Source organism: Brassica oleracea, chromosome C3 (genome assembly GCF_000695525.1).
Source record: "Brassica oleracea var. oleracea cultivar TO1000 chromosome C3, BOL, whole genome shotgun sequence".
In the NCBI taxonomy this organism is placed as follows: domain Eukaryota; kingdom Viridiplantae; phylum Streptophyta; class Magnoliopsida; order Brassicales; family Brassicaceae; genus Brassica; species Brassica oleracea.
In genome coordinates this window covers 50,149,111-50,172,877 of record NC_027750.1, presented here as the reverse complement: position 1 = coordinate 50,172,877, position 23,767 = coordinate 50,149,111, and the positions used below count along the sequence as shown (strand labels likewise).

Here is a 23,767-nt window from a genome sequence, read left to right as displayed (position 1 = left end):
GATCCAATTCTTGGCACGGTAAGTGATATTTAGCCACCGACGTCTCCGAGAGATTACTTGCATAAAGTTGTAGACAATAATGGATACAGTTGTTGAAATCGTTTTGTTTATTGGATACTGAAAGTAAGTAGAAAATAAACCACTTTTTAAAGAAGAAAAGAAAGCTTGGGTTGGTTGGTGAAAATGGATACAGCTGTGAGAGGGGTACAAATACGTAAACAAAGAATGTCGGATTGTGATTATTACTAACTGATTCACATACTATATGATTTCCTCAAGAGGGAGCCGACAACTTCTCTTTTTTTCTAATGTTTTGACGTTAAACCCATCAAGTATTGTAACTTATGACACTAATACAGATACGTGTCTACGTTCACGCGCAATAATAGTAAAAGAGATTCACACCAAACACAAACATGCATAAAGAGAGTTTTATGTTTAGGTTTAGCATTTGCCTTTAAATTAACAAATTATACGTACATTAAGTGTAGAAGCCATAGTAAACAAACGACCAAAGTACAAGAAAAAATCTACGAGTGAGAGCGGACATGCAAGGCAAGAATTTGGTGCCAAAGGGCACATGACCTTCTTTTTTAAGCCTTTTAGAAAACAACAAGAGACATTATTTCGTTCAACCAATCTATCAAACGTATTTATCTAATTCAATTTGTTTCTTCTAGTTATTAAAAATGACCAACAACAAAATGTCCCTTTATCCTAAATATTCGACGTATATAAGTACTGAAACAAATTACAAATATCAGTGTTGAGAATTTTTCTTTGGTAAAATATAACGGTATATATGGTTATAAGATATAACAACAACATATACTTCACAACTAGCTGCTCCAACATGCCATAAGAGGCAAACAACACAGAGTCCCGTCCCTTTTCTCACTGACTTGCCAACCAAAGTTATCAATTACTTCCAGTGGATATCTGATTATGATGCTTTCAATATCTGTGACTTTTCCAAATTTAAACCTACAAATAAATGAATCAGTGACAATAATAATGACGTACAATGACAATACACAGTCACACATGAAAAAAAAATCCAATGAGTCCAACTCCGTTTTCTTCAGACGTTAACGATGTGTACAAACTCTAATAAATCCTCACACACACATCTCTACAAGCTCATGAGGCCCACTGTAGTACCACCCCCTTTCAGAATTGAATTATTTTTAACAACTTTGAAATAAAAATGTCTTAGTTAAACCCCAAAGCTAAATATGTTTGTTTAACTCAAATATGAGTCAAAGTCAAAACAAAAGATAAACTTTTGTAATATGGACTCTCACACACACTTGAATGTGCTAGCTGTCGCCAAGAGGGACTCCATTGAAGAACATGTTAAGGTGACGCCAGAGATACATGAAACGCATTGAATACAAGTATTATGGACTCAACTAGTTTTTTATTGTGACAGTTGTTATACTCCTTTTTTTTATTTGTCATTCTCTTAAGAAAAAATAAAATGATACAATGAGAGGAGAAGAAAAGGCTGCAACAGTTTTAAAGACACTGAGAGGATTGGAGGAGGAAGAAGGGAGTATTAAAGGAATGAAGAAGAGGAACAGCTCTTAACTTAATTAAGTAAATGCTTCCTTTATTCCTTCTTGTTTGTTGAGGTGGGTCTCTTCTGATTTCCACCTCAAAAGCTGATCTTTAATATTTAAGATACATAAGAGAGAATACATAGAGAAAGTTAAAACTTGCAGTAACAATTGATAGTTACCAATCAAGAAGAGCACAGAAAGGACAAGTTAAAACTTATGAACTTTGCCTACACATCACTAATGACAAAGCTCACAAGGATGGTTTCTCGTTTTGTGGGTATTGATGTGTCCTGACTCTAGATAAGATTACAATTTGTTAGGAACCAAAATATTTTTGTAAAATAAAAGTTAGATTTATTTATGCATTTAGTTATCTTATGGAAAAAGAAGAACATAGGCTTTTAATTCTTTATGTAAAATGAGATGCACTAAGTTCAAAAAAAAAAAAAAAAGAGATGCACTAACCTTTGCTACCTTCCTTGATATATATATATATATCTGCAGTTGGCTTTGTCATGTAGTGCTTCAAGTGAGTGAAAACAATGGTGCTAGGGTTGCCATGTGGTGAAACTTACTCCTGCTCTTCAATTATATGAGGCTTCTTATAGGCTCCTGCTTTTCCTGATATTTGACAAAAAAAAAACAACTTATTATTTATTGATGATGGAAGAGCAAAGCCAAAGAGAGACACAGACACAGAGCCTATATCAGGGAGTAAATTGCTGAAGTGGATTCAAACAAGTAAGGTAGGTAACTTATTTAAAAACAAGTGTATCTTTTGCATATGTGCTAAACCTAAAACTTTATTTTTGTGTTCTTCTTTGCCTAGAACAAAGCCATGGAATCTCCAAGGGATCATGGAGGCTCTGAGGAGGAGGAGGAATACAACAGTTGTGAGTCAGGGTGGACTATGTACATAGAGGACGCCTTCGGTGGAAATGACCATTCCTCTATTATTGTTGATGATGATGATGATGATGATTCACAGGTAAAAGAGGCTGATGATGGTGGTGATGAGGAGAGTGATGATTCAATGGCTTCTGATGCATCTTCAGGGCCTAGCAATCAACTTCCAAAGAACATCAACAAACATGCAGCGAGGAAGAACGTTTCTAAACAAGTCTACATTCAAAAACGCCAACACACAGAGAAAACATTAAGCAAAGAAGAAGAAAAGTCAGAGCTCAAAGCTAGAACAAGAACAAGTGGAGCTAGTCGTGTCCAGAGTAAAGGCAAGGTGAGCAAAACTAAATAAAACTCATCAAGAAGATATGGTGGAATCCAAATCCTGTAATGAAGAGAGAGTCTTTCACCCAAGCTCTGTTGTTTGCCTTTAATAAGCCATATGTGTAGGTAGTTGCATTGTTTTCTTTTTCCAGAATATGTTCTTTTCTTTTTGGTAAATGCTGTCACGAATAAGTTATCTGCACGGTTCTCCGTTAGAACCCTGTTATATCATATGAACCCTGTTGATCTGCATGCTCGACACAGAAGCCACCAAGATGATGATTCTTGGATGAAAAACTGACATTGCTTGATTAATTTACGGTAGTAATCAATTGATAATCATGTTTCAAAAAAAAAAAAAAAAATCAATTGATAACCAGTATGTAGCATTGAAAAGTACACATTATTCAATAAATACTAATAATCTTTTTCCAAGAAAAAGAAACGCTCATGGTAGAGGACAAAGAGGTTGATGACAAAAACAGGAGTTTTCTTCGGTTACCAACATTGTTTCTACAATGTGTGGCCAGAGTAGCTAACAGCAGAGCTTTGCTTCTTAACAAATAAAGTCAAGCTACTTTCAAGAGCTTCACATGATTCGTTTACAAAACAACAAACCGTAATCATTCAAAATACTATCATTTTACTATATAAACTGTTTGTAACCACTTCTTAAGAAACTATTTGCATATCAGGAAATGAGTTATTAGAAAATATCAAAAATGAAAGGGAAGCTAGTAGATATATCAACTTAGCTCTAGATAATCATTGCACAGTATTAAAGCTTAATGAGGCAACAATTAATGGGAACAGAAGAGAACAAAGAGATTTTAGCTGGCAACTTTCCAGAAGAGGAAGACCCTCACGTTGATGTTATTCTCAGGTCGCTTTCGACTTTGTATAGTCTCCCATCCATTATCATAATGCTCGTAGGAGCAGTAAACAGATAGATGAAAACGAAAGATGGGCCGTCACAACCTAATTTACGTGACCCCCACAAAAATGTGAGATACATGAGAGAATATTTGCTTGGTAACACTGAACTTGGTCTACCAATTTCACCTTCAGGAAGATTGTAAGGACAAGACTAGTTCAACGATTAAAGGCCAAGAACCGAGCATTTGTGTCAAACAATAGCATGTGGAAGTTCCATTCCTAGTTGACAATGACTGCCAAGAAAGATTAGCAAAATGCATTTAGACAACCTAAGGGAGCACAACAGTGTGTATTGGTAACACCAAACAACCACCAATCATTATTGCTTTGAGAAAACAGTACCTAGGCCTAACAGTACTAAGACAAAAAACAAAAATATGGTTTAAAATCTTTCTTTTCCAGTAAGTCATGTCTTAAAGAAACCAGGTCAAGCCTCACTCATTTTAAGACCTTAATGTTACATTTGAATTTGCCTCGTTAACAGGCTCCTGGTTTGGTATGGGTTAGTACTAAGATCAAGTCCCTAGAATATATAACTATGACCACTTGGAAATGTTAAGAAAGTTTTGAGAAAGGATGAGAGACCTGGAAGGACAAGAAAATGTTTTTGACCGTTTCGATTGGTCTGGGATGATATAGTCTGGGATAACATCATGAACAATAGTGAATACAAAGGAGTTGGTTTGCGCAGGTATTTCCTGTACACTGTTAAAGTAAACCTAAAGCAGAACATAAACGTTACCAGATGGGGGTTACAAGCTGCACTGCTGCAGAACTGGGAAAAAAAAAACAGTAGTAACAATGACACTTATAAAGACTTGCATGTTCCAGCTGCAATGCTCCAGCGAATTTGCCGATGTATATTTCTAGTTTTTGTTACTGTATAAATTACGACAACATCATAAGAATAAGAATAATATCTTATGATAGTTTCCAACAAGAAGCAAACCCGCCACAAGAATCAAAACCGTTGTCCAGGCTACCATATAAAACCATCTTTGAATATATAGGAAGATAGATACAAGTAATGTGAGCTTCTTCTATATCACGAAAACGAATACCATTATAGGAATGTCCTCATGAACTGCAGGACAGATACTAGGGGAAGGGACCTAGAAGTCTTTGCTGAGCAAGCAAGAAAGAACTGTCGATGACGTGCCAGAGATCGTAAAAAATTGTTCACACACAAAACAGCCAAAGAACAATCAGTCACTAACAGCAACTTGTTTGCATTATTAGGCAGTGATAAAAATCTAGATTAAACATAAGAGTGATACAAACTAACAAGGATGATCACTGAAGCAAAACTCAAAGTATGTTATATGCATTTGTTCTCTTCTTTTCAAACCACTTAACTATATATCGCCCGCCAAAACTGTAACTCTCTTGAGTCTCAACAACCAATCGAACAATGGCTTCTAACGACCACGAGTTTTTCTTCAATCCGATTTTATTTTTATTTACTCGAAACAGTAAAAGCTAGAGAGCTTTCTCCAGTAATCCACAGCCACACACATTTTATCCACACCCCCTTATCCCCCAACTCAGTGAAAGAAACAAAAAAAAAAGTTTCAATCTTTCAAACATTTCGAAACTTTGACAAAGAAACAGAGACTATCATGCTTCTCAGAGGCCCAATCTCCACTCCTCCACCTTCTCTCCGGATAAGGTCCACCTTGAACCCACAAAACGCAGCCGCACAGCCATCACAAGCGTCGTTTCCAGCGGCGAAGCAAAGCTACTCAATCACCGACGAGGATCTCCAGTCCAAAGGCTTTCTCCTCCGCCGCACTCCCGAAGGCCTAAACCTGGACCACCTCAACTCCGTCTTCGTGGCGGTGGGGTTCCCGCGGCGGGACACGGCGAAGATAGAGGTGGCGCTGCGGCACACGGACGCGATGCTGTGGGTGGAGAACGAGAAGACGCGGCGGCCGGTGGCGTTCGCGAGGGCGACGGGAGACGGAGTGTTCAACGCGATCATATGGGACGTGGTGGTTGACCCGACGTTCCAGAGCTTGGGGCTCGGGAAGGCGGTGATGGAGCGGCTGATCGAGGATTTGCGGAGGAAAGGGATCTGCAACATCGCTCTGTATTCGGAGCCTCGGGTTCTCGGGTTTTACCGCCCGCTCGGGTTTGTTTCCGACCCGGATGGGATCCGAGGAATGGTGTTCGTTCGCAAACAGAGAAACAAGAAGTGAAATGAATAAACTTTATTTCGATTTAACATTACAATGTCTTTGTAAGTGGAAACAGAGAGAGCTGTATAGAGTATGCAGAGAAGTAGAGATAAAGTTTGTGATACAATTGTTTAAGAAGTAGATTTGGCGTGGTGGAGGAAGGCGACGGAGCAGAGGATGGTGGTGACGAGAGCGAAGAACCCTAATCCGATCATTAGAGAGATTCCGGCGACGATTAGATCCATTGATGTCTGCACGCTTATTCCCATCATTCTCTTGATTTATCTGCTTAGTACGATAAAGATGTGTTCGAGGAAAGAAGAAAAGCCTTTCGCTTTTGACACGTTTTACTAGATGACCAGAGACGGACACATATAGATAGAGATTACATTACATGTGACGTGTCTCACGTTATTTGGTCGGTTTATGTATTTTTTACTAAACTAGACGGCTTTTTTCTCTGTGACTGATTCCGACTTAGAAAGGGGAATTAAGTTCTGGGAATGAGTTGAGGAAATCTTGGCAAGTTTCTGCCAGGGAACATGGAGGATGTAGTTAGTTAAGTAGGCAAATGTGGTGGAGTGATGATTGGTCTTTGATTTCTTTTATCTCAAGTGCAACAACATTAGATGACAGAAACGTTTTAGCCACTTGTACCAGTTCTCAGATAAGGTTTAAAATAACAAGCTGAAAACATACACCAAAGGAGGGAGCATCGCATCAATGGCCGGCTGCCTTCAGATTATCCTTTAGTGTGTTCTTAATAACAGGCGCAAGATCGTCTTGCTCAAATCTCTTCAGCAAAAAAAATAATTGGATTGTCTATTTTAATGACTACTCTCAAAGGTTGAATTAGATGGATAGTCTATGTTCATTAGTCTTTTTGGGTAAAATTGATTGTATGCATTTCAATTTCTCAAAGGCCCTCGAAATCAGTAGATTTTTTTGTCAGGCGAAATGGATAGTCTATTTTGATGAGTATCCTAATTGGATAGTCTACGTTGATGATTCTGTCTCATTTTGGGTAAAATTGATTGTATGCATTTCAATTTCCTCACAGGCTCTCTCGTATTGAATAGATTTATAAGATAATTGCACCTATAAGATAATTAAGATCAAGAAAAATGTTCTTCAAAAGCCAAGCCATATCAAGGTTAAATGCTTAAAATGGAATGAACAAAACCTCATTGAAGAATTTTAATATGGCACCATGCTCGTGTAGTCTGAAGCATTAAATCAGCTTAAACAGACTATGATTTTCTTAGGTGCATAGAACAATCTCCAGGCAAAAAAACAAAACTTTACACCAATGTGTAATCCTGAGAAAAACGGATTAAAAAGAGAAAGGCAGGGCAATTCAGAGAACTTTGAAGGTATGTGATATAATCCACATGAATTTTAATTTCAGAGGCTATTTGATTCTCATCATCATGCTCCACTTCCTTCCAATATAACCAAAAAAAAAACTCAAAGCCCACAAACCATCCAGCAGCACAATATCTGAATACATATTGGCCAATACGCATATTCTGGACAAGTTCAAAAGCTTATGAACATCCCAAGAGATGAATAAAGGAAACGCAAGTGCCAATATATTGCACCAAAAGAGTACCCTTTTCTCGATTTTGTTCCTTAGCATCTATATACTCAAAGATGCAAGGGGCTATACGGTGCTTATACTATAAGCAGAAAACATACAAACTTTCTGCGCACAAAACCAATACATCAACAAACTTTGCTATACGATCCTAAACCCTATGACCCCAAATCGATTAGTAATCACGAAAAAAGCAGAAAATTTGTTAAGAATTGTTTTTGGTTGATGCTAGTAGCGGCTGTCTAGTTTAGGGTTTCATGGAGAAGCATTTTATAACAAGACAACAGCGACAACAACTGTGTAGGAGCAAGAACTGGATTGGGCTTTTTAATCGGCCCAATGTGATTTTCTTCTTTTAGTAACCACTCACAAAATTACACTTAATGCTAACATGTAGATTACGGATTCATGGTAATGGAACATGTATGTACTCATATGAAATATAAGACCATTTTGAAAACTTGCGATTTTAGAATATAACCAATATTTTATCAAAAGATATGCGATGATACTTTACATTATGTAACTTTAACTTCCAAGTCTTGAGTCTGTATATATACTCTCTTGTATTTTCATTATGATAATAATAAAGATACATTCTTTACATGGTATCAGAGCAAACCAATAATTTTAATTTTTTTTTTCTTTCTTCAGACGTCACTTTTTCTCGTCTTCTTCTTCTTAATACTCTTATTCTTTAATCTCGATCTCTACACACCATGAATGCTCCTTTTGATCAGGTCGATAGCAACGCTCAACTTGTTGAACGTTAACATGGTCACCATCACCAAACTCACCTCCATGAACTACATGACATGGAGTCTTCAAGTTCACGCTCTTCTCGATGGATATGACTTGGCTGGCTACATTGATTGCACCAAACCATCACCGGCTCCAACGACCACAGTCAATGATGAAGTAACTGCCAATCCCGAGTTCAACAAATGGCGCCGTCAAGATCGCCTAGTCTACAACGGTCTCATTGGTACCCTCTCCCCATCTATTCAGGCACTGGTCACCAACACCAAGACCGCGCGCGATGTCTGGAAGTCGCTCAGTGCCACCTATGCAACGCCAAGTCGTGGACACATACAACAACTCCGCTTGCAACTAAAACACTATACCAAAGGAGACAAGAGTATTGATGATTACATGAGGGGCTTGACTAGCCGCTTTGATCAACTTAGTCTTCTAGGCAAGCCATTGAATCACGAGGACAAGATTGAGTACATCATTGATGGACTACCTGAGGAGTACAAATCTGTAGCTGAACAAATCGAGGGACGAGACACGACTCCTTCCATCATTGAGATTCATGAAAAGCTTATCAACAAAGAAGCTAAACTCATTGCTGTCTCCGCTCCGGTGTCAAGCTCAATCCCAGTGACTGCTAACGTTGCCTCAGCACGCCCCAAGCAGCATCAGTCGCAATACAACAGAAGCAACAACAACTCCAACTGGAACAAAAGCTACAAATCCAACAACTCCTCCATGCAGAAACAAGAGAACCAGTCAACCAAAGGATATCAAGGTCGTTGTCAACTCTGTGGCGTCTTCGGTCACAGTGCACGTCGATGCACACAGATGGCTCAACAATATGTCAACACAGGCAGCTCTCCATTCCGCCCCTGGCAACCACGAGCAAACATGGCCGTAGCAGCGCAACACCCCACCAATGCGTGGCTCATGGACTCAGGAGCAACACATCACCTCACCAGTGATCTTCACAACTTGTCTCTCCATCAACCTTATCTAGGAGACGACTCAGTCATGATAGGCGATGGCACCGGTCTCCCTATAACTCACACTGGTTCTATCTCTCTTCCATCTCCTGCTCGCACTTTAAGATTAAATGATGTTCTATGTGTTCCAAACATTCAGAAAAATCTTATCTCTGTTTATCGTTTATGTAATACTAACAAGGTGTCGGTTGAATTTTTTTCTGCTTCCTTTCAGGTGAAGGATCTCTGCTTGGGAATCCCGTTAATCCAAGGCAAGACCAAGGATGAGCTGTATGAGTAGCCAGCCAAACCCTCCACCCTTCAATCCTTTTTTGCCTCTTCACCACCAAAAACAACTCTCCCGGTTTAGCACTACCGTCTTGGCCACCCCCCTGCCTCCATTCTCAAGACTGTTATTTCAATTTTTTCTTTACCTTTTTCTCAATCTGTAACTCAAAACACTTTGTGCTCAGATTGTGCCATCAATAAAACTCATAAACTACCCTTTCATCAAACAACCATTACCTCTTCTCGCCCTCTTCAATACATTTTTACCGATTTATGGAGCTCTCCAGTTGTTTCCATTGATAATTACAAATACTACCTAGTGCTCGTTGACCACTACAGCCGCTACACTTGGCTATATCCTCTGAAACTTAAATCCCAAGTAAAAGAAACATTCAAAGTGTTCAAAGCGCTTGTCGAGAATTACTTCTCCACCAAGATCGGTACCTTGTTCTCAGATAATGGTGGAGAGTTTATAGCTCTCCGCCACCTCCTAGCAGAAGCTGGCATCTCTCATCTCACTTCTCCACCACATACACTGGAGCACAACGGTATATCGGAAAGAAAGCACAAACATGTGGTTGAGACATGCCTCACTATGCTCACACATGCCTCGATGCCAAAGAAATACTGGACTTACGCATTCTCCACAGCCGCATATCTGATCAATCGCCAACCAACTGCGGTCCTCAACATGGATTCTCCATTTCACAAGCTCTTTGGTAATCAACCTAACTATCACAAGTTAAGAGTCTTTGGCTCTCTCTGTTTTCCAAGGTTGAGGCCGTACACAGCTCACAAACTTGAAGACCGGTCTACTCCTTGCGTCTTTCTCGGATACTCCCCAACACAAAGTGGCTATCTGTGCCTTCAACCTCACACTGGATGCATATACATGTCAAGACACGTCCGGTTTGATGAGCTTGTCTTCCCATTCAAGACCTCCTCTCTACCCGCTGTGAATAGCTCAGTTCCAAACCCTGAACCCACACCCTTCTCCCCACCAGTAACTATCGTACCACCTTCACAAACACCTGCTCCCACAACCTTTGCCTCAAACCCAAACCCATCCCCTCCACTCGTACAGAAAACTGGAAGCTCGAGCTCAGGTCCTTCTCTGCCGGGTCAGGTTGATTCTTCCACTCCTTTGTTAAGTAATACTAATGATGATAACATGAGTGACGAGATGTCTGCAGAATCAAATCACTCTGCTCCTGCGCCTCAAACCTCTCCAGTTGTGTCTCCGCTACCGTCTGAGCAACAAGAACCCTCACCATCACCATCGGCGCAAAGCTCACCATCTCCAGAGCCTGCTCAGCCGGAGAACACACACCCTATGCTCACAAGACGCAAAAATCAAATCAGCAAGCCAAACTCGAAGTACAACTACTCAGCTGCTCTGTCTTCGGTCATTCCTACTGAACCAAATACACTAAATCAGGCGCTTAAAGATAGACGTTGGCGAGGCTCTATGTCTACAGAGATTGATGCGTTTGCACGTAATGGAACCTATGATCTTGTGCCTCGACAACCGCATTACAACGTTGTAGGGAACAGATGGCTCTACAAAAACAAATTCAACTCTGATGGCCGTCTATCATTGAAATACATGAGAAGCTCATCAACAAGGAGGCCAAACTGTTGAGCTTGTCTGCGACTGTTGTTACTCCGGTTCCGGTCTCTGCTAACGTTGCAATCACACGTCCGAAGAATCACCAACACCGCAACTTCAACCGCAACTGGAACAACAACAACAACAAGGCGTCTCAACAGTCCTATCAATCACAGTCAAACGACACTAACCAAAACAGAGGATATCAGGGTCGCTGCCAGATATGCAGCGTCTTTGGTCACAGCGCCAGGAAATGTCCTCAGTTCGCTCCCTCGTCTCAAAACGCCTACCCTGCCTCGCCTTTCCGTCCATGGCAGCCAAGAGCGAACATGGCGCTCTCAGCTCACAACCCGAGCAATGCTTGGCTGATGGATTCCGGCGCAACTCATCACCTCACCAGTGACCTCCACAACCTCTCGCTTCATCACCCATACAACGGTGATGACTCAGTGCTGATTGGAGACGGCTCCGGACTCTCGATCAGTCACACGGGTTCCCTCTCCTTACCTTCCAATTCACGTTTTTTGAACTTGAATAATGTCTTATGTGTACCTAACATACGGAAGAATCTTATCTCCGTATATCGGTTATGCAATGCTAATAAAGTTTCGGTGGAATTTTTCCCGGCTTACTTTCAGGTGAAGGATCTCAGCTCGGGAATCCCGCTAATCCAAGGCAAGACCAAGGATGAGCTCTACGAGTGGCCTGCCCAATCCTCAACCCTTCAATCTTTCTTTGCAACCACCCTACCTAAAACAACCATGGTCGATTGGCACTTTCGCCTAGGCCATCCAGCAGTTTCTATTCTTCAGTCTACTGTTTCGAAATTTTCTTTACCTTTTGCAAAATCTGTAACACAACCCACTTTATGTTCAGATTGTGCCATCAATAAAACTCATAAACTACCCTTTCATCAAACAACCATTACCTCTTCTCGCCCTCTTCAATACATTTTTACCGATTTATGGAGCTCTCCAGTTGTTTCCATTGATAATTACAAATACTACCTAGTGCTCGTTGACCACTACAGCCGCTACACTTGGCTATATCCTCTGAAACTTAAATCCCAAGTAAAAGAAACATTCAAAGTGTTCAAAGCGCTTGTCGAGAATTACTTCTCCACCAAGATCGGTACCTTGTTCTCAGATAATGGTGGAGAGTTTATAGCTCTCCGCCACCTCCTAGCAGAAGCTGGCATCTCTCATCTCACTTCTCCACCACATACACTGGAGCACAACGGTATATCGGAAAGAAAGCACAAACATGTGGTTGAGACATGCCTCACTATGCTCACACATGCCTCGATGCCAAAGAAATACTGGACTTACGCATTCTCCACAGCCGCATATCTGATCAATCGCCAACCAACTGCGGTCCTCAACATGGATTCTCCATTTCACAAGCTCTTTGGTAATCAACCTAACTATCACAAGTTAAGAGTCTTTGGCTCTCTCTGTTTTCCAAGGTTGAGGCCGTACACAGCTCACAAACTTGAAGACCGGTCTACTCCTTGCGTCTTTCTCGGATACTCCCCAACACAAAGTGGCTATCTGTGCCTTCAACCTCACACTGGATGCATATACATGTCAAGACACGTCCGGTTTGATGAGCTTGTCTTCCCATTCAAGACCTCCTCTCTACCCGCTGTGAATAGCTCAGTTCCAAACCCTGAACCCACACCCTTCTCCCCACCAGTAACTATCGTACCACCTTCACAAACACCTGCTCCCACAACCTTTGCCTCAAACCCAAACCCATCCCCTCCACTCGTACAGAAAACTGGAAGCTCGAGCTCAGGTCCTTCTCTGCCGGGTCAGGTTGATTCTTCCACTCCTTTGTTAAGTAATACTAATGATGATAACATGAGTGACGAGATGTCTGCAGAATCAAATCACTCTGCTCCTGCGCCTCAAACCTCTCCAGTTGTGTCTCCGCTACCGTCTGAGCAACAAGAACCCTCACCATCACCATCGGCGCAAAGCTCACCATCTCCAGAGCCTGCTCAGCCGGAGAACACACACCCTATGCTCACAAGACGCAAAAATCAAATCAGCAAGCCAAACTCGAAGTACAACTACTCAGCTGCTCTGTCTTCGGTCATTCCTACTGAACCAAATACACTAAATCAGGCGCTTAAAGATAGACGTTGGCGAGGCTCTATGTCTACAGAGATTGATGCGTTTGCACGTAATGGAACCTATGATATTGTTCCTCGACAACCACATTACAATGTTGTAGGAAACAGATGGCTCTACAAAAACAAATTCAACTCTGATGGGTCTCACAATTGCTGCAAGTCACGCTTGGTGGCGAAAGAATATAAGCAAGAATACGGTCGTGACTACACAGAGACATTCAGTCCGGTTATTAAAGCCACAACACTTCGTCTTGTCCTCGACATCGCAATCAGCTACTCCTGGCCGATACAACAGCTTGATGTCAACAATGCTTTCCCCAAGGGACTCTCACGGACGAAGTGTATATGGATCAACCACCTGGCTTCGTTGACGCAGACAGACCTGACTATGTCTGCAAACTTCACAAGGCTGTCAATGGTCTCAAACAAGCACCAGAGCCTGGTGCAAGGAACTCATCAGTTTTCTTCTCAACCTTGGGTTTGTGAACTCTCTTGCGGATACTTCGTTATTCATTCATCGACAAGGAAGTCAGGTCATCTATCTTCTTATCTATGTCGACGATATTTTGATAACTAGTAACACAAAGTCTGGCATTGCTCGAGTACTTGTCCTCCTTGCCCAACGGTTCTCTGTTAAAGATGCTGAAGATCTGAATTATTTTTTGGGTATTGAAGCACATCGTACGCAACAAGGACTCCACCTGTCTCAAAGAAAATACATTCTGGATCTACTTCACAAGTACGACATGACTAATGCAAAGCCAGTAACCACTCCAATGGCGTCCTCACCTAAACTACATCTGCACGATGGTGTTAGACTCTCGGATCCAACCAAATACAGACGCCTAATAGGCAACCTTCAGTACCTACAGTTTACTCGGCTAGATATCGCATATGCTGTCAACAAATTATCACAGTTCATGCACATGCCAACTGAATATCATTGGCAGGCAGCCAAGAGGATCCTTCGGTATCTCGCTGGAACACCGACGCACGGCATCTTCTACTCTGCCACCAACAAGCTTACTCTCCATGCTTACTCAGACGCGGACTGGGCTGGGGATTCAGATGATTATATCTCCACCAATGCCTACATTGTTTATCTCGGCAAACACCCCATCTTTTGGACATCCAAGAAGCAAAATGGAGTTGCTCGTTCTTCTACTGAAGCTGAGTACCGGTCCGTAGCTAATACTGCATCTGAACTCAACTGGATCTGCAATGTTCTAACTGAACTTGGTATCTCCTTATCGGCACCACCTGTGGTCTATTGTGACAACGTTGGAGCCACTTTCTTCTATGCAAATCCAGTGTTTCACTCTCGCATGAAGCACATTGCCATAGACAATCACTTTGTTCGCAACCAAGTTCAGAAAAGAGCCCTACGAGTTGCACATGTCAATACTCGAAATCAACTAGCAGACGCGCTTACGAAGCCTTTAACTCGAGCTCGGTTCATGGATCTCAGAAGCAAGATTGGCGCCAGATCCCTGGCTCCATCTTGAGGGGCCGTATCAGAAGATATGCGATGATACTTTATATTTATTGTTATATATATCGAGTCCTACAGAACATTCTGTTAATATGTAACTTAACCTCCAAGTCTTGAGTCTGTATATATACTCTCTTGTATTCTCGTTATAATAATAATAAAGATACATTCTTTACATATTTTACCCAATAATTTAAAGGAAAACGGAGGAACATTCTTCGACGTATGAGAATTTGTGTTAGGTGTGAAATATTGTGTATATGTTTATTACCAACATATAATTAACAACCACTAGCAATCAAGAGGCCACTATCCGTAGTTAAATCAGAGTCTTTGAAAAATCCATTTCGGTGTTTACTGTATACGGACCTTGTTGGTATAATTTAAGCCTATATACGAAAGCTCGTCGGTGAAGCAATTGAACCAAATATATCGCGTAAATAATCTTTTGATATAAAAATGTAAAATTTACTTGTTGAAAATGCAAGATTGATACAGGTGATTTGTATCTCAGGCATAACAGCAATTTTCAGCATAAGAATCCCAAAAAAATAATAAAAACACTATTGGCCATGTTGACAAAACTGTTATTCTCTCTAAGCCTTTCTAACCAATGTGAATCAGTTTCTAGTCCTTCTATGTTTTATTAATCTCGGTCTTCTTGTAGGAGATATCTCTGAGGTGTCGCGAGATTTTACTATACATGAATAATGGTTAATAGCTTTACCTTGCTTTTGTAACAACGTCTCCAGTATTCTCACAGCCTTGAAGTCGATTTTTTTTTTCTGTCATCACCTTGAAGTCGATTATCAAATCGAAAAGTAAATATATTTCTGAAAACCGAGTGCATTTACGTGCATGACTAGTGATATGTTCATAATAAACATATTGTACCATGCAATAATTATTAGCTCAATAATCTCTAAGAAAGATTTATTGCACATTGGTTTTGTTCTATGCACCGACAAAAAGATATAAAACTCTATAGCTCAATAAACAAACACAATAGAAAGAGTCTTCCAAAAATGACATGGAGTTTACACATTGACAACTTCAAAGTTTAAACCAAAACGTTTCATTCATCTGTCATGTTCTTGCCAGTTTTTTTTTCCAATTGCTTACACTAATTAAAGGAGATATTTACTTTTTATGATCAAAATGATTTTTTATGATCCATAAATGTCTTCTTAAATTTGCGAGCAAGTTGTTCGAGTTTGAAGTCTGAAGATATTATTATAAGAGAAACCAAACTAACTTGGAAGAGCAAGTGAAGTACATTTTGAAACGTTGTCTTAGCAAAAGTTTTGCAAGGTCACTATAAAACCTATGCATATGTTTTATATGTTATGCCTCTCCTGTCACGCGTACATGTGATGAATGTAAAATCATAATTATATACGTTACATCAACTTGAAATTTTCTTTTTCAAATTTAACTATAAGAACATGGAAAAGTTCTTTTGCTTATGCGCTTTAGCCATCTAACGCTACACTGCTAAATGACGTTGAGTTTAAATTGACAACTTCAAAGTCTAACCATCCGATCTGAAAGTTAGTAAAGGGTAGCTACCAAAGACTTCTTCCTGATTTTTATCTTAAACAAACTTTGAAGTTAATTTGACTTATTAAACAATTTAACCCTATTGCAATAAGAAACATTCATAACCTTCAATAAACAATCATACCAATTGCAGTGATGACTGCTATATAAACTGCTTGGTTGCTATTACAACATATTCAACAATAAGTTGGTTAGAAAGGCTTAGAGAGTATAACAGTTTTGTAAACATGGCCAATCCTAATTGGCCATCTCTACTTATGTTGGTCTTGGCTTTGTTTACCATTGTTGTTCATTCAAGTGCACAATATTCTCCTCCACCACCACCACCATATGCTTATAGTTCTCCATGGCTTCCACCATATGTTTACAAGTCTCCTCCACTACCTCCATACGTATATAGCTCTCCACCGCCTCCTCCATATGTTTACAACTCGCCACCACCTCCTCCTTACGTCTACAGCTCTCCACCGCCTCCTCCCTATGTTTACAAGTCTCCTCCACCACCTCCATACGTATATCCCTCTCCACCGCCTCCTCCCTATGTTTACAAGTCTCCTCCACCACCTCCATACGTATATCCCTCTCCACCGCCTCCTCCCTATGTTTACAAGTCTCCTCCACCACCTCCATACGTATATCCCTCTCCACCGCCTCCTCCCTATGTTTACAAGTCTCCTCCACCACCTCCATACGTATATCCCTCTCCACCGCCTCCTCCCTATGTTTACAAGTCTCCTCCACCACCTCCATACGTATATCCCTCTCCACCGCCTCCTCCCTATGTTTACAAGTCTCCTCCACCACCTCTCTCCTCCACCACCATATGTCTATAGCTCTCCACCACCACCACCATATGTTTACAAGTCTCCTCCACCACCACCGTATGTCTACAAGTCTCCTCCACCACCACCGTATGTCTACAAGTCTCCACCACCACCTCCATACGTCTATAGCTCTCCACCACCACCACCATATGTCTACAAGTCTCCTCCACCACCTCCTTATGTCTACAGCTCCCCACCGCCTCCTCCGTATGTTTACAAGTCTCCTCCACCACCTCCGTACGTGTACAGTTCTCCTCCACCACCATCTTACATCTACAGCTCTCCACCACCTCCAAGCTATAGTTATAGCTATAGCTCACCCCCTCCACCAATATACTAACCATATATATATAATACAAAGAAGGTTTTACTAATAAATTACGACCATGGTATCCACGGTTTTACAATATTTCCCTTTCGAGACTTCAATATAGACGAAATGTACTTTCGTTTGTACTTATACTTTGTGCATTTTGATATTGGGTTGTTGCTTATGATGTTTGTTATGCCTACTAAAAGGCCAGTGTATTAATGTCTTAATTTATAGCTATTGAATAAACTCAATTACTTTTTAATGAATCGGGTAAATATATTGGTTCATAAATTTTTCAAGTTGTACAATAGAGTATATATATGAAATTATAGCTCAATTAGCCGGCAGACCTAAGTCAAAGTTGGCCAGATCCTGGACATAAACAGGCCATTAACTATATAGAGAAAAGATCGATTAACTTACTATTGTGGCCGCGCGAGTACACCAATATATAGGAAAGTAGAACGTGTAAGATTATTCATATATATTTGCTTCTAAACGAAAAGTTGGTACAGAATTTGTTATCGTTGTGTGTAGTACATATGTTGTAAAGATCAAATATGAAAATTGATTGATTCACATTAACAAGAATATTATAATAATAATAATTACTATTATTATTATTTTATACTAGGCAAAGAACCCATACGATATCACACGGGAACTCATTTTATATAAAAAAAATATGCTACATTTTATATAATTGGTTTTAGAGAAATACATGTGTTACAAATTATCTTGCATATATCTATATTTTGTTTATAGATTGGTTGTGATAAAAAAAATACAAATATGTCAATACCAGTTTGTAAAGACACACATTAAAAATTTAATGCATGTTCTAAATTATCATCAGAAACTTTTTTTATTAAAAAAATATACCATTTTGTAGAAATTATACTTTTATATAAAATATTTTATTGTGCTATAAAAGAAGTTCTTGTATCATCAAAGTAAACTTAAATGAGAAGAAAATTCTTATATTTTGATTTCCATAAACCTTTAAAATTTATAATATAAGTAAAATGAGAATAACCACAAACCATATCAATAACAAATATTCATAATGAAAAGACACATAGTTACATATATTGCTTTACTGAGAAATATGTTTGCCAAATAACTTGTTAGTAACAATATCTTATTTGTTTCAGTGATTGCTATTCCAGCCAGATTAGAACTAAAGTTATATGATTTATTTTTATAGTAAAAATAAATTCTTGACAAACAAAATTTACACTCAAAATTGACATTAGGACATTTCTCCAGCCCCACTGTCAATTTTATTTCATGTATACTATATTTGATATCATAGTTTTCTTTAAATATCATTTTATGTATTCAGAATAACTTATAATATGTTCAACTAATTCGGTAGGTAATTTACTTAAAATCTCTGAAACATCTTTGTTAACATTGTAAAGGATGATGTATATAAACTAATTTCAATTATTTTTGCATGACATTTAAATAATTTTTGTTAACATTTTTTAAAAAAATCTGGAGAGCTATTAAAATAATTTTTTTTTTATATCAGATTAGGAAATTGTCTTCAGAATACATATTTTAAATGTTAAATTCATCTTTATACATTTTTGATAATATCGTAAAAATCTATGCAATGTTTTAGAACAAAAAGATACATCACTTGATCAAAAGATAACTGATTAAAAATCTATGCAATTTTAGAATGAACAAAATACATTATTAAAAAACACATCTTTAGACCATTTTGACAATCACTTACAAAACAATTCGGTTTCAAGATGAAAATGCACATCTTTAAATATTTTTGGATTACTATTAGTAACCTGTTATTTCAGAATCCATGTGTCCTAAACACACCAACGATGGAACACAATCACACATATTAATATCTCACCAACACACGGATTTAATTATTCAATGAGACGTAACTCTATTTTATAGTACAATATATAATCAATCCACAAGCAATCCAAAGACAACCAAATCGTATTGCGCTGTGGATCAAAAAATCAATTTAATGATAACTGAAAGAATGAATTTAACAAGGGATATATATGAAGACATGATGAATTTGGGTTTGCCAAGTTCCAGCGTGGTTACCGCAAAAGACCGATAAAATATGACACCGCAAATGACACTATAAAAAAAGGGAAAATTATTTTTTTTAGAGCAAAACAATGGTAACTATGTTCTTTTAGACTAATTTTTATTACTTTATGCTCCATTAGACTATTTTTTTTTTCAAAATGGCAGTAATGCCCTTAAAATTGTAATGTTTTTAAATAAAATCTCTGTTCGGAACTACGCTAGGCGCTAGTCGGGCGGCAATTCCGGGCCTAGCTAGTTACCGAAAAATCGGGGATTAAGCGGGGACTAAGCGGGGTCTAGTTTTTTGTACTTTTTTATGTTTATATGTGGATATATATAAGTATATGCCTATTGTGACATAGATGTCGATGTCTCCTAGTGGTTTGGTCCTTGATCTGGCGCGCTATACAACCCGGGTTCGACGGTCGATCTATATAAAGTCTTCTACATGATTGAAATATTTCAAGATATTTGGGCTTCTTAATAAGCCCCAAAAATATCTCTATTAGTTAAGATTTATTTTTTTGAGTTTTTATTGGTCTGATTTATTTAATAATCGGCCACCTAATCGGTAAATGGGCCGATTAATCGGTTATTGGGCCGATTAATTGGTGACCGATTTTTTAGTCCGATTATGGTAAACTCGGGGCGGTTGGTCTCCGTCCAGCGCCTGGGCGGACGTCTAGGCGGCTAGGCGCCCGCGTTTTAGAACAGGGAATAAAATATATAATGATTTCGATCATGCGGGACCGATCAATCCGAATTTAGAAGGTCCAACAGATCGATCGATCCCGATCATTATGCAGAACAAAAAAACGCGGAGTATATACTGATCGACATGGTCCATTTCACTCGATCAGCGAAGGCCGATTTATATAGATCGACCGATCTCTCAATACGGATCGATCGATCCCGTGCCACGGAAGGTATCCCAAATTGATTTTTTGGTTTTCTTCGATTATATCCGGATTGATTCCCACTTGATTTGAACCGACCAAGCATGATTTCAACTCTTTAAAGTCGATTTCTTTGGGATGAAATCCATAATTTTCCATTCACGAACAATCAATGGAATATAGAAGACGGCGAAGAAGGTTACCAAGGTTTTTTTTCGTTTTTTTAGTTCCTTTTTCGTTTTTTTATCAAAAAATCGATTTTTTTTTAGAAAATATAAAAGTGAATATTCCCAAATATTTTGTTTCCATATTTTTAGGAACTGATTTCATATCCGTAGAATACAACTAATCTGTAGAAATCGGTTTCTACAGTTTTTTAGAATTATAGTAATGTGTAGATTTTTATTTCTACATGTTTTAGATTTATAGTAAATCTGTAGATATCGGTTTCTACGTGTTTTAGATTTATACTAATGTGTAGATTTTGATTTCTAAAGATTTTAGAACGGTAGGTTAAGCGCGGAATGTGTATTCTAAATTTTTTTTAGAATACTCCTATTTACGTAGATCACGTATTCTAAACATTGTAGATTCAATGAAAAAAGTGGATTTCGTTTTCTACTTCGTAGAATGTCATTTCTACTTCGTAGAATGTCATTTCTACTTTATTTAGAACATAATCTGAAATTTATGATTTCAACTTTTTTATAACTAGAAAAAATACCACTAAGTTCGTATAGATATTTTATCAAAAGTTACTATTTTTCCAATTTTTTTGTTTGTAAAACTATTTATTAAATTTATTTTCAAATATATTAAAGGGTGTTATAGGAAAAAATGGCACAAAATAGAGATTAGTCTAAAATGACGTAATTATCATTTTTTGCTCTAAAAAAATAATTTTCCCAAAAAAAAGACACGAGAAAACATGGATTGAGAACATAAACGTTACAATTTGTAGAGATACTAATCAATGAATTTAAGAATGAAAGAAGACAATTTTCTTTGATAAAACATATCCTGCAATAATTAGATGAACCCAATTATTTATCGCTAGAATTTATACAGTGGCGATAATAGGAAAGATTTGCTTTTGAAATATATATCATTTTTAGATTTTCAAGCAACCCGAGGTCCTTAGATTAAAACCTACAAAACTGAGAATTTAATCGAAGAAAATCAGTCGATACGAGGAAACAACAATTGGAGGGAATAATATATCAGATGTAAGAATTGGAAACTTCAATTTATAAATCTTTTCTAAAAGGTATCTTTGAAAACTCCAATTCCCGATAGGCAAAAACACGTCGGGTATGAATGGTGACCAGGAAACGGCGAAGAATAATGCATTTCCTAACGTTCCTAAAAAAAATCACCATTCACAAAGAATAATAATTTACTTTCATTCCTTTTTTTTTGTAGAGAATTAAAGAACAAAATTATTCCTTGTTAAATTTGATAAGGAACAACCATTCCTGCTATTTTATTCCCGTACATTCCTTTTTTATTCGTTCTTCTTATTTCCCGAATGGTCACCAGTCAGACCCAGACCTTTTCTTCAATAAATGATGACATCATATTTTTACAATCTTAGAAAATTATTTGCATTATGAGTGAGAAGACACATCATTTTAGAATGTAAAGACACATTCTAATGATCAAAAAACATATCTACATACATTTTCACAATTTTTTCATAAGACACGCACATACTTATAAAAATACATATCACTTCATAATTTGACAAAAAAGTTAAACCAGATTTATTTTTACAATGGAAAGACATAACTATTTACACTAACTAATAAACAACTCTTGAAAGTTGAAACAAATGATTGTACAAAGACATTTTTGGGATATTTTACAACTTTTGAAACTAATATATCATTTATGATGAAAAGACACAACTCTTAAATCTAACATTTTTTTAAGTTAATGTCTTAAAACACAACCTATCACTACAAGAAAACACAACTATAGCGACTAAAATTTACGAGGAAAATTAATCCTCGTAAATTTACTTCGACTTTACGAGTCTCTTACGAGGAAATTTAAAATCAACGTAAGTTCGTCGTAAAATAACGACGAAACGATTTTCTCGTAAAAACGACATAACATAACGTGATTTTTACGGGGAAAAATGGTTTCCTCGTAAACTCGACGTAAAATTAGCGTCTACTTTACGAGGAAATATTTTACGTTTACTTAATGACAGAATTTTGAGTCTACCAACTTTGTAGTTGTAACACGTTTTTTGTTTCGGCTACCTAACTAAATTTCGTCGTAAATTCGTAGTAAAATTTCAACAACCAGATTCAAAAATTTCCTATAAATATGGACGTTTGAACATCATTTTAAACACAACAACAAGAAAAAAAATAAAAACGTGAAAGAAAAAAAAATGTCGAGCTCCGGGAATATTTTCGAGTTGCGGAGGTGGATGTATATGCACAGAGATGCTAACGGGAGAGTGACGAAAGAATACCTCGAAGGGCTGGAGACATTTATGCATCAAGCAGATTTCACACCGCTCACCCAAGAAAGCGGTAAGATGTTCTGTCCTTGTCAGAAATGCGACAATTCGAAATTGGCAAATCGTGAAAATGTTTGGAAGCATTTAATAAATAGAGGTTTCACGCCAAATTACTATATATGGTTTCAACATGGAGAATGTTATAATTATGAGAATGAAGCTAGTAGTAGTAATAGCAATTTTCAGGAAGAACCGGTTGATCATCATTTGCATAAAGAACATAGTTACCATCAGGAGGAGCAGATAGTAGATTAGGATAGGGTTCATGATATGATAGCTGATGCATTCGTAGCTCAAGATGAAGATGAAGAACCTAACATAGATACAAAAAAGTTTTATGAAATGTTAGATGCTGCGAATCAGCCACTTTACAGTGGTTGTAGAGAAGGTATCTCTAAATTGTTGTTGGCTGCTAGAATGATGAATATTAAAACTGATCACAATCTACCTGAAAGTTGCATGAATGAATGGGCAGACTTGTTTAAAGAGTATTTGCCGGAAGACAATGTGTCTGCTGATTCTTATTATGAGATTCAGAAACTGGTTTATAGTCTTGGGTTGCCTTCGGAGATGATAGACGTTTGCATCGACAATGGCATGATCTACTGGGGAGATGATGAGAAGTTAGAAGAATGTCGATTCTGCAAGAAGCCACGATTCAAGCCGCAAGGACGAAGACGTAATAGGATACTGTACCAAAGGATGTAGTAGCTACCAATTACAAACAGATTGAAAAGATTGTACCAATCTGAGCAGACTGCTGGAGGGATGAGATGGCATGCCGAGCATACTCAGACGAATGGTGAGATGACTCATCCA

General features: G+C 38.3%; 3 protein-coding genes and 1 long non-coding RNA gene across 5 annotated transcripts; 3 read left to right on the top strand and 1 right to left on the bottom strand.

Moving 5' to 3' along the window:
* Positions 1–716: 716 nt before the first annotated feature.
* On the bottom strand, positions 717–2,510 carry LOC106331823. The gene is made up of 3 exons (XR_001267962.1): positions 2,358–2,510; positions 2,028–2,183; positions 717–984 (listed from the first exon to the last, which is right to left on the bottom strand). It is a non-coding gene; the product is annotated as an uncharacterized LOC106331823 (long non-coding RNA).
* LOC106331822 (mitotic apparatus protein p62) lies at positions 2,100–3,040 on the top strand. 2 transcript variants are annotated; one of them, XM_013770240.1, is made up of 2 exons: positions 2,100–2,308; positions 2,392–3,040. In XM_013770240.1, the coding sequence occupies exon 2, from the start codon at positions 2,401–2,403 to the stop codon at positions 2,815–2,817; it is 417 nt and encodes a 138-aa protein (XP_013625694.1). In that variant the 5' UTR covers positions 2,100–2,308; positions 2,392–2,400; the 3' UTR covers positions 2,818–3,040. The 2 variants fall into 2 exon arrangements, with proteins under 2 accessions (XP_013625694.1, XP_013625695.1); XM_013770241.1 differs by having other exon boundaries at positions 2,190–2,303.
* A 2,100-nt stretch (positions 3,041–5,140) lies between these two features.
* On the top strand, positions 5,141–6,501 carry LOC106328614 (uncharacterized N-acetyltransferase ycf52). The gene has a single exon (XM_013767090.1). It carries the CDS (start codon positions 5,345–5,347, stop codon positions 5,921–5,923), a length of 579 nt encoding a protein of 192 aa, XP_013622544.1. The 5' UTR covers positions 5,141–5,344; the 3' UTR covers positions 5,924–6,501.
* Positions 6,502–16,473: 9,972 nt separating this feature from the next.
* On the top strand, positions 16,474–17,112 carry LOC106330830 (extensin-2-like; the record flags this gene model as incomplete). The annotated part of the gene is made up of 1 exon (XM_013769236.1): positions 16,474–17,112. A coding segment is annotated over exon 1 (579 nt), but the record flags the coding sequence as incomplete, so codon positions are not given.
* Positions 17,113–23,767: the final 6,655 nt, after the last annotated feature.